Source organism: Indicator indicator, chromosome 13 (assembly GCF_027791375.1).
Source record: "Indicator indicator isolate 239-I01 chromosome 13, UM_Iind_1.1, whole genome shotgun sequence".
NCBI classification, from domain to species: domain Eukaryota; kingdom Metazoa; phylum Chordata; class Aves; order Piciformes; family Indicatoridae; genus Indicator; species Indicator indicator.
In genome coordinates this window covers 4919601-4931367 of record NC_072022.1, presented here as the reverse complement: position 1 = coordinate 4931367, position 11767 = coordinate 4919601, and the positions used below count along the sequence as shown (strand labels likewise).

General features: G+C 43.4%; 1 protein-coding gene across 1 annotated transcript; it reads right to left on the bottom strand.

The window, feature by feature from the left end:
- Nucleotides 1-5652: 5652 nt before the first annotated feature.
- On the bottom strand, nt 5653-7161 carry CCL20 (C-C motif chemokine ligand 20). The gene is made up of 4 exons (XM_054386286.1): nt 7080-7161; nt 6720-6834; nt 5952-6029; nt 5653-5680 (listed from the first exon to the last, which is right to left on the bottom strand). The coding sequence occupies exons 1-4, from the start codon at nt 7159-7161 to the stop codon at nt 5653-5655; spliced, it is 303 nt and encodes a 100-aa protein (XP_054242261.1).
- Nucleotides 7162-11767: the final 4606 nt, after the last annotated feature.

Sequence of the window (11767 nt, the reverse complement as noted above, 5' to 3'; positions counted from 1 at the left end):
AAAAAGGCAAGACATTTTTGACTGCCCTGTGTGAGAAGAACCCAGAAGTGCCTTTAGCCTTCCTTTCCATGGTCCAGGCTGTGGAAGGCTGGAGACTCTTTGGTTGGGACGTCTGTATCATTCAGTCAGGACAGCAAAGCTCACAGCGTCAGGTCATTATGCAAGTGTTCTGAGGTCATAGTGTCTGAGCATAAACATGACAGGAGTGAGTTATCTGGATGCACCCAGTGAGGAACACAGAGGAGCACTTTCCCTAGAGATACCCACACAACTGAGTCAAACCACTCTGAGTCAGCTCCACTTACCTGACTCACCTCTTTTCGGATATAGGCAGCTCTTTCTTCTTGGATTTCCTTATCCTTTTGATGACACTGTTAGTCTAGGAAAATCTGCTGTGTGTAATCCCTCTTCTCACTTTTCTATGATGGTAGATAAAGTCCTTCTAGTATAGGACACATGTTGTCACTGTATCCAACACAGTTCTGTGTGGGCACTATATAGAGCAGAGCTGGTTATTCGGAGGTTCTCAGGTCTCCTTGATCGTGTAAAAAGAAACTAATACAGTTTTCAACTTAAAGTTAGCAAGACTTCAGGAACTTGGAAATGTAGATGAAGGTGCTTACAAATAAAATTGTTACTCTGTTTTAAGGATGTAACAAGTCCTATAGCAAAACTAGAAATGCTGTTGTAAATGTAGTAACGACAATTAATAACAGTATTTTAGCCTCTTCCTGCAACATATTTGCTTTCTAAGCATTCAGTATTCCAAATTTCATCTGATGCTTTTACATTAGATATACTTTTTGGATTGCATAATCTTTGGATAATGCCATAAACTGAAGGAAGGTAAAACACTGTTAAACAAGTGCCTGGTTTTGTTTATAATAGTAGCTACATGAGCAATACACTGTTCTTGATAGATAACAGCAGCCACAGCACTGTATCTATTGTATGTTGTAAGCAAATGTCCTAACATCAGCAGCTCCTGATAAACTTAGCATGCACTGAGTTTAGTCTGAAGACAAAAACTGTTGTGATTCATATTTTGGCAAAAGATGCTGCTGTAGACTGATGTTTGGAATAAAGCTGCCAGGGCATCACACAGCTGAGCTCAGCACAAAGATGACTTGTGATCACCTGTATTGTTTTGATGTGTACCCAGCTAGGTGTAGGCCACTTAAACTGAGACAGTCAGAAGCCTAAAGCCCTTCTTGGTTCACAAATTTCCCAATTCACTTCTTAACGAGTTCACAGCCGAGTGATACATCCCATTTCATCACAAGTGAAGTTGGGTTACATGTTGGCTCGGTGGTGATTGAAAATGGTGATTGAACCACCATCAAGACCCCTGTGAAAAAGCATCATTGTCATCAAACACACCCAGGAAAGCTTGGCTGTCAGAGGTACTGAATACACACGTATTGCAGGCTGAGAAGGGCCTTCACCCATTTGTCTCTTCAAGCTGCACAACATTTTACGTCCCCACTTTGCATGGAAGGTGGGAAAAGAGAGGAAAAATAAAAAACAGTCCTCAACCAATAATTAAGAGCTATCATCAACAAATATTCATTGCAACATACAACAACTTGTTAGTACTTGCCCAGTAGATGAGATGTGGCAGGTTTCACACTTTAACAGCAAAATTATATCAGCAAAGGGTTTATTGTTCCTTACAAAATTCACTGTCCTTGCACTGCTCAGTTATTTTGCTGCTTTGTGCTGGAGTGAGAGAGAAAAAAATATTAAGAACTGAATAAATCTCACTATGATTCCATATACAAAATTTGAGAATAAGCAAAAATAAAACATACAAAAATACAACAACACCACAAACAAAAAATACAAAAAAGAATATGCCTAAATAGGATTCAACAGTAATACTCTACTAAACAGAGGATTCACTGAGGACCAGCCTCGATACAGTGAGAGCAGAAGATTTGGAACTCAATATAAGATTGTGCTAAGACTTGGAAAGGAAAGAACTCACATCCATTATCCAAATGATACCCAAGCTGTAATAAAAAAACCTCTTTAGCATTTTGCAAGATTTTTTTTTTTAATTATATAAATAGAAAGGATAAAGTCCCCATATGGCCATCAAATAATGCATCTCAAATTATTGAACAGAAGAAAACCATAGAATCATAGAATGGTTTGGGCTGGAAGAGACTTCCCAAGGTCATCTAGTCCAACCCCCTGGCATGCAGAATTAGAAGCTGGGAACTATAGATGAAAAAGAAACTTAGCCTCACAAATGCAGGGCAACCCCACCAAAGTAATCAGGATTTAGGCTTCCCTAGGAACAGCTGTGATTTTCAGAGCTCTCTGAACTTGTCACTGACCATTTAAGGTTACTTACCAAAATGGGACTCTGATCGGAGTATTTCGGAGATATAGCGCTCACTTATAACACCTCTTCGCATCCACAGGAATGCTTGGAGGATCACCTTGTTTTTACACAGGGTTTTCTACCAGTAACACAACCACCTTATCAATCTGTGCTACTGAGAATAAAAATCAGTTTTCAACCATTTTTTTTCCTCCATTGAGGTTAGTTCTAAAAACTAAAAAATGTTCAAGCAGAATAAAAGGAATTAGAAAAACAAACAATACCCCATGAGTCATAGCTCTGTGGATAAAGCCTCTGGAGGTCTGTGGCAATGGAGCTGTGGCTGATGAGAAAGAAGCAATATAGCAATTTTAGCCAGATGGACCTGGGAGTACAAAGAGCCACCCACAGAATTTCACATACTGGTTTTCCCTTTCTTCTTCTCCCTTGCTTTGAATCTGCAAGCTTGAACTCTAGGATTTCTGCACTCCTATACAGCTCTGGTTCTAGCACTTCCACTGATGTTCCACAGCAGGCTTGGAGAACCTCATCTTCTGAGACTTTCAACATGAATCCACATGTTGTGTCTGTGGCATCCTGGTGGTGCCTGATTGCCTGTGGACAATATGAGCCCAAGCAGGAGCAGTAGCAGGTACAAGTAAAAGCTCTGCAGCTCTGCCCAGAAGTTAGGGGAATCCCTAGGGATCATGCTGAGTAATTTACTCCTCCCTGGGAAGCTGATAGTTTCTTACATGATATCCTTAATATTGGGGACATGGAATCCACCTGCTGGAAATTAAAGCAAATTAATATCACTCCTTCAGAACTTCACCCACAGATAATTCCAGTTCCCAAACTTGCAGATTCACAAACAGATTGCTTTCAGACCTTGCTAAAACTTAAGCAGAATATAAGTCTTACAAAACCAACACCTTTTAGCTCCTCTCATGAGGACAATGGTGCTTTCTTGTTTAAATTTTCATTAACTTAAAATTAATGCTTCTATAATTAAAAGGAGCAGACTATGTTACCATAAGCATAATCCTACCCTGTAACAATACATGTAAGGTTTCTGCTGAATAAGTAAACTGGTAAGAAAAATTCTCTCAAGTCTAGGGTGAAAATGGGCTAAGAACAGGTCTTCAGGTGAAGAAAAAGCTTCATATATAGCAGCTGTCCGGGGAAGAGGAAGAAATGACATCCTGTAGAGGTTAAGGCTACTTGTGAGTGCACTCCAGCCAGTAGAAAAATCAAGAAAGGGAGCCAGGAGACCCACATGGTTAAACAGGGAACAGCTAGGCAAGCTCAAGTGGAAAAAGAGAGTCCACAGATTACGGAAGTAGGAGCTGCCACTTGGGAAGAGTGTAAGACTGTTGTCAGAGAATGTAGGGAGGCAAATAGGAAAGCTAAGGCTTCCTTGGAATTAAACCTTGCAAGAGAAATCAGGAACAACAGAAAAGACTTCTTCAAATGCATTGGAGACAAAACTAACACTAGAGGAAATGGAGGTCCACTGCTGAATGAGGTGGGTGTCCTCATGACACAAGATGAAGACAGAGCCATTGAATGCATTCTTTGTCTATACTGCTGAAGACTCTCCTCAGGTGCCCCAGACCAAGTCAGGATAAAGGAGGAGTTTGCCCTCGTTGTTGAGGACTGGGTCAGGGATCAGTTAAGCAACCTGGACATTCATAAATCCATGAATCCTGATGGGATGCACCTGTGGGTGCTGAGGAAACTGGCAAAAGTCATTGCTAGGCCACTCTCCATCATCTTTGGCAAGTCTTGGAGAACGGAAGAGCTGCCTGAGGACTGGAAGAAAGTAAATGTCACTCCAGTCTCCAGAAAGGACAAGAAGGAGGACCCAGGTAACTATAGATTGGTCAGCCTCACACCTGAAAGTTGTGCTGCCACTCAGTGAGACCTGGACACACCAAAGAGTTGGATGGGGAGAAATTTAATGAAATCCAACAAGGATGAGCATAGAGTCTTGCATTTGGAAAAGAACAACTCCATGGACCAGTATAGGCAGGGGACTGACCTGGTGGAGGGCAGGATAAGAAAAAGGGACCTCAGGGTCCTGGAGGACAGAAGGAAGACCATGAGCCAGCAATGCGCCCTTGTGGCCAAGAAAGCCAGTGGCATCCTGGGGTTTATCAGAAAGAGTGTGGTTAGTAGGTTGAGAGAGGTTCTCCTCCTCCTGTGCCCTGCCCTGGTGAGGCTGCATCTTGAATAAGGCCCAGTTCTGGACCCCACAGTTGAAGAAGCACCTGAGGGAACTGCTTGGAAGAGTCCAGCACTGAGCCACAAAGACAATGAAGGGAGTGGAACATCTCCTTTACGATAAAAGGCTGAGGGAGCTGGGTGTCTTTTAGCCTGGAGAAGTGGAGACTGAGGGGTGACCTCATTAATCTTTGTAAATATATGAAAGCTGAGTTTCAGGAGGATGGAGTGAGGAGCTTCTCGGTGATGCCAAATGCTAGGACAAGGGGAGATGGGTGCAAGCTGGAGCAGAAGAGGTTCCACAAGAACAAAGTTTTTCACTGTGAGGGTGACAAAACACTAGAACAGGATGCCCAGAGAGCTTATGGAGTCTCCTTCACTGGAGACATTCAAAACCTGCCTGAACGTGTTCCAGTGTGACCTATTCTAGGCGATCCTGCTATGGCAGCGGGTTGGACTCTGTCTTTTGAGATCCCTTCCAAGCCCTAACATTCTGTGATTCTGTGGTTCTCTGAACCTGAGCAAGGTGGAAAGAGGCTGACAGGAGTGAACACACTGGTGTAATTGTTTCAGCTGGAGGCTCATGAGCCAAGGAATTAAGTTCAAGGGAAAGCCACCTCTTTCAATTAAAAAAATAACATATTTTATTTTTTTTTTCCACAAGCAGACTTGGTTTAACAATAGCTCTAGAAGTATTATAATGTTAACTATGGTTAAAAATAAACATTTTGGCACAAGGCAGCACCAAAAGACTAGCAGAATGAACAGAATAAATAACCCACTTTACATATAACCCACTTTACATAAAAACAATGTGCAACAAAGATAATAAAGCTCATCTCCTGTACAACAGCTTTGAGTAGTCCTTACTGAACAGTACTCTTAGGTCATATCAGTAACATAGGGCTGTCAATAAAAATAGAAACTGTAACAAAATGCTTAATTCAAGCAAACCAGCGATGCAATATGAATCAATTCAAGAAGTCTGACTGTTCCAAAGAAGCCAGAGATAGTTGTGAGTGAGCACACAACAATGTTCGGGAGGTTGAACCTACTGGTTCTTCAGCCACGTCTGTGTCAGTTCCCTGCTGGAAACCATATCACATGGACATCTTCTTCAGCTTATGGCTGTGCAAAGAATGAGAGAACACACATCAATAATGACCTCAGCCACCAGTTACTGGTTTCTCTCTCCAAAACACACAGAATAGCTCAGGTAGAAAAAGGAACACATGACATGACTGTCCTCAAGAAGTCTCTAAAAAGGAGTAGCCATTATCTGATAGGAGATGGAAAGACAAGCGTCAGCACTGCCATCTGAAATGGCACTGAGGAGATGCTCATTCATACATGCTCTGTTTCCACCAGGCCAGTAGAATTTAGAGTTTTAGCTTCCTACCTCAGGAAAAGAAGGTGCTTCTTCACCCAGGGGTCCTTAGGATTGACACAGGCTTTCAGCCCACGGTAGGTGTGGAAACTGGAAAGGAAATAATGATAAAGAGAAGAGTAAATCATTGGAAATCCCTGATAATAAACACTGTGAAAGTCCATTTGCTCAAAAGCGATACTACATAAACAAAGTGAAACATCCAACAAAGTTCAGCTGTACTAGCGGCTTCAGGCTCAGGGATCATTTTTTGCATCATAAAGTTGCACTCAGCTTATTAGAACTGTTGAGCCAGAAATAATTTGGAAGACTAAAGAAAACAGCTGCTGTCAAGTTAAGGTGATAGAGGAATGCTTATGAGGGTTAAACTTTGTGGAAAACCAACCAACCAACCACAACAAACAAACAAAAACCCCACCCTGATCTCTCTGAATCAAGGAAACTCTTGCTGCTAAACTGTCTCTCAAGAGATTTTGGCAAGGAAACATCCCGTGCTGGCTGGAGTGGCTCTAAGCTGGAAATACACCAGGTCTGTGCTTGCACATCTGGCTCAAACAGATTTGCTGTGTACATGGTGCAGCTGCCTGAGTTGTTAGTCCTCATCATCTAAAGGATGTGTATCTTGCTTATAGGCATCACATACAATTGATTCAGTTAATTTAACATCTTGAAGGAGCAAGAAAATTCATTTTTGCAACGTTCAAATCACAATTTCTGCCTCAGACACCCTAAGGTTAATGCAGGTCAGAAAAAAAGAGGATCTTCTGACAAGTAACTTACATGATGGCATGGATGTCACAGACTTCACCGGGGAGCTGCTCCGTATAACCCTTCAGGGCCCACCGAGGCAGACGTGCTTTGGTGTAAGAGAGGCAACAGTCCTGGTTGCTTTGTGCTGGAACAGAGGAGAATGAGAAAGTCAATAAACCCTTTTATAGACCAGGCTGTGATGCTGCCTAGGGTCCTTCCTCACAGTCTCTCTCAATTTTCCAACTCCCCATGCACAGAATAGGAGGAATAGCCAGCACACTTCGCTGAACTGAATCCCTTCCACCTCACCGTCATTGATGCTGGCTGTGAGTTCAGCATGGCAAGCCCAAAAGCCACATCCCAGGGCTGACACCTTTGGAGCCCACTCACCTTTGGAGGTGCCACACAGGAGCACAACCAGGACCCCAAGCAAGGAGACCAGGACCAAGGTCTTGGTGCTAAATCCAGCCATCTCCACTCCCTGTATGCAGTGGCTGTGCTCCTGCTCAGGCTGTGCTCTGCCTGCCTGTCTTGCCAGCATTGCTGTGCCTCCACCTGCTTATAAAGGGGTGGCAGAAGCCACAGAAACTCACAGGCGGGCGGGTTCCACTGTCATCAGCGGGTTTCCCCACGGCAAATTACATCGTGCCCAGTTTGGCCCCAGCACACCTTCCTGGTGCTGTACAACTGGAGATAACAGCATGCTGGGGGAATTTTTTTTTTTTTTTGTTAAGTAGGTTAGAAGATTCAGCCAGAAAGGAAATAAAGGGCTGTGAGGTAATGGGTAGGAGTGTAAGTTGTGAAATGAAGAAAGTCACATATTGTTAACTCTCAGTGTTACCTACAGAAACTCTTTACTATGCTCTAGTTTAATGAGCCCATCCTGGGGGCAGAGGGAGTGAGCCTAATCCAGGGAAACTCATTTCAGTATGGTATGCTGACAGGAGCTGGCTAACTGTCTGCAATGACACCAAAGCACACAATGGTGTTTCTGGCTGGCCAACAAAGTAACATCAGTCTTTCCAGATCCCTGCACTCTGAGCTCTGCCTTGCAGTGCTGGTGGGTACTCATAGAAATGGGTTACTTTAGAGTTTCCATATAATCTCTACTGCCACTTTCTGCCAGTTTGAATCAATGCTGAAATGAAACACATATGATCTTCAAACTGCCTCACCTGGCCTGCGATCAGCCCTTGGAAAAAGGCTCTGCTGGTGCTGCAAAGACACTGTTTGATCTACTGCTGACAGCTGCTGCTTTCCAGTGCTGTTTAATGACCTCCGTGAAATGACTGTGATGGCAGTGGCCACCAGCTCTGTGTGGTTATAGAGTAACCTGAGCTTGAAGTGGCTTCTCTTAAGGTAGAGCTGAGAGACAGTCATAACTACATCCCTCTACTCCTCACTGACTGTTGGTACCTCTCACAAAGGTACATTTCTGGTATTTCTTCGTAGAAATCTAAAACGTTTGAACTCTAGAACAGATGGTTATTCAAATATATTAACTTCTCTATATAATACCCAGAATTTAGGAAAGCTCTTACAGCTGAGATGTGTAACAGCAGCCTTGCAGTGCACTGGAGATGCTTCTCCTTAGAGTTTCTGCCACTGGCAAAGGGATGGGGGAAGAGGCAATAAGGGTCCCATGCCCTGGTGTATGCTGCTTTTTGTAACTGCTTTACATTTCATAGTGAAATGCCATAGGAATACCTAAAGAGCAATGCTCTCGGTGTGCAGCTATTTAGGAACTGCTCTAAGGACTCTCTCTCAGCATTAGGCAATGCTACCAAGGAACTGACTAGAGTAACACCTGAAACGACGGAAGCTTGACTGAGACGGAAGTTTGGCTTCCTTTCCGTGAAGATGGGAGTAGTAACTCTGTTTTTTCTTGGGCCATTTCCTAGGCAAATCACAGCCTAACTCTGATTACTGATACTGTTATCTAGATGGAAGGGGGCCTTGCATCTTAAGTCTCCCTTCTGACTCTACAGTTGTTTCTTCTCCAGACGGAACCTTCCCCTGCCCCTCTTAAAGCACATGTAGCTTGGCTATCAGGAGCAGTGACATCACCCAGTTAGTGCTCATCCCATACTTCTGACCTCAGGCAGTTTTCACCACACTGCTGGTTCCCACCAGAGGTCGTGTCACATGCCTCCTGTCACAGTAGAGCCCTTCCTCATAGTATTCCAGAAGTAGTATCATCTCATGCTTTGTTCAATTTAGGCAATTAGGTTAAGATTTCAATTTAGAACAAAAGCCATGAGGAAGACCTCAACTTCAGGAGCACTCTCCTTTTGTTTGTACTGTGTATAAAGTACCTTCAGTTTATTTGCACAAAGTAGTTTAATTTTTTTTTTTAATGCAAAAGGCTGGAGAAAGTTTTCTGCTAGGTTCTGACGTGACTTATGCCCTTATCTTATCAGTCTTCATATTTACAAGTCTGTAACGGAAACAGAAGGAAAAAAATACAATAACTGGGAGGTGCTTTTGTTCAAGGGAATTGATTATTTCCTGCAGATGAGGAGATGGTGACTGTTGTCCACTTTGACCCAATGAGACTTTGGCCCCAGTTCCCCTTAGCATCTGCATGGCCAGGTGAGGCTGCATGGTTGGGGGCTGCAAAACAGGATAAAAATGGGATCACTGGCCAACTAGCACCTTTAAGTCTGTCCATGGACAGAGGGAGGGTGGTCACTGCTGGGCCAAGACATCACCTTCAGTGTTCTAATCCTGATGTCATTAGGAGGTTGCACATAGAGCAGGGGTCAGTGAGGAGTGTCCATGTCAAGAGAGGCCATTATTTCCTTGTGCTGGGGCTGCGCCCAGAGTCTCTTCAGTAGGACACAGTCAAAGCACAAGAAGCAGCAGCCACAAGTTGTGAAAAGGGAAATTATCATCAGACATAGTGCAAAACCAACCTCTCTTCATAGCAAAGCACTGGGGCAGGTTGTCCAGGAGGGAATGGGAAAATCCAGTTTGAATACCTTGGAGACACTCAAACCTTAGCTGGACATGGCCCTTCCCAGGCTATAAGCTTACACTTGGATTCCTTCCCAAGCCATCAAGCCAGGTTTTGTCATGCCTAACTCTCCTTTTCTTCTTCTAGTGTCCAGACTTTCCTCTGCTGTAAGCTTCTCAGCTTCCCTCCTTCCTGTTGTCCCTCCTCAGATCCCCTCATGAACCTTGTTCTCCCTCCCTGTTGCTACAAGACAGTGCCAATATACAGGCAGACAGAATTTGCAGCCTCTCTTAATCTTTCCCTCCTGTTGTTCAAGGGCCAAACGCCCCCTGGTTGTATTATAAAATATGAAGCAAAGACAGTCTGGGTGCCGGTGCTGTAGAAATATCCAGGTTAGATCTGAGAAAGGAGAGGAAACACATCAGGGGAAGTGAGCCTTTTCCAAGGTAATACTGGGAAACTGATAGTTCTGAGTGGTTTGGGAATTGTAAAGAGGAGAGTTGGGTAGTCAGACTACTCTTGGACACTAGCTGCAAAGCTACAGCCTGTCCCCACTTTCCCTGGTCACCAAGCTGCTGTCTCCTCGTAGTGGCTTCCTCTCATTTATCCCAGAGAGCTTTTACTCTCAGAAGTACCTGTTGAAAGTCTGAAGTCACTTAGTTAACCTTGCTGAACACCCCTGTACCATTGCAGAAATGGGCATTATTTCTGGGGGGTGGCTGGCCCCATCACTCTCCCCGCCACAGAGTAGCACACAAGCAGATCCTCTAGTTCCAGGTACAAGTGGGGCTGTGCCAATAAAGCTACATCTGTTTTCATTCAAAACATTGTAGATGAGAAGCCATATGCACAGGGAGAAGTCAGGACCGTACACAGTTTGAAAATCAGTTTGGAAGGCATCCCCACAATGATAATCTATTTGACTGGGTAGCTCTGCTAGGAAATTCTAAAACAGCAGGAAGGCTTAAAACACTCCATTAACTTCTGAAGAGAGAGAGGGAAAAGGATGTTTATAATCATTAACTATTTGATTGATAGACTGTAGTCGTCTTACAGTCACTTCTTTAGGGATTTAATATTAAACATGGAAGATTTCAAAATCCAAACAAAATCATCTTTTACCTACCCTGACGTTAGACACTGTCTATTATGCCTTTACCTGTCCCCTACAATAGGAACATACACAGGTTTTCATTGATTTGCATTTCCTCACAGAGATATTTTCCTACCTGTTACTGCCCTTGTCTGGGCTGCTGGAAATGAAGTGTTACAGAAATACAGCTGAACAACCAGTAAGAATAGAACCAAATGGGAAATTCCGATCTATAATTTCCAAAGTTTTAGCACAGCATTGACAGAGCAAAAGGCAGTAGAAGGGACCAGTTCAAAGGAACAGGGCCAAATTTATTTGCATAATTCCCAGTGACGAAATACATAAATCCCAAACACAGTGCCACAGGTGAGTTGCTCAATATCTCTGGAGGCTGTGATACAATACAGATTTTATGCAGCTCAGTGCTTGCATGACTGACAAAAATCCTTATCTGAAGGAAGGAACCAATTTTCACTAATTACAAGTTGCCCTTCAGAAGGAACAGCTCCAGAAACACTATTGAATGACGTTGGTTTGATGCAAGGAAGAACTAATTATATGTCTGTTGGGAGAAATGAGACTGATCTATCGGAAGTGCAGGTTATGAGGAGACTAGTGCATCTGCTGTGAACATCCCAGCATCCAGCCCAGTGTGCTGCTTTCTTGCTGCTACATATGTGCAGGAGTTGAGTGTTAACTCTGTCTATAGCTCCTCATGGTAGCCAACCACCTATGCAAAGGCAAAACTTTCTCATCTGAAGGTAAAACCTGTAGTTGAAGTTAAGCCTGGGAAATAGGCAGGGGTCTGGAGAAGGTGGTTTAAGATTTAGGGTTTATTTCTCTTTATCTTACTCTGATTTGATTTGTAAAAAATTCATTTTCCCCACGCTGAGCCTGTTTTGCCTTGAACAGTAACTGGTGAATGATGTCCCTATACTTGTATCAGTCCACAAGCCTTTTGTTATATCTTTAATGCTGTCCAGCTGAGGAGGACAGTGACAGAGCAGCTTTAGTGGGCACCTGGCATCC

Bases quoted from the DNA above. Each gene is read 5' to 3' on its own strand.
- CCL20 (XM_054386286.1), bottom strand. From the start codon at position 7,161: ATGGCTGGATTTAGCACCAAGACCTTGGTCCTGGTCTCCTTGCTTGGG. The intron at 6,030-6,719 runs GTAAGTTACTTG...TTTCCTTTCCAG, and splicing joins TGTGACATCCATGCCATCAT to TTTCCACACCTACCGTGGGC. The intron at 5,681-5,951 runs GTAGGAAGCTAA...TTCTTTGCACAG, and splicing joins AAGCACCTTCTTTTCCTGAG to CCATAAGCTGAAGAAGATGT.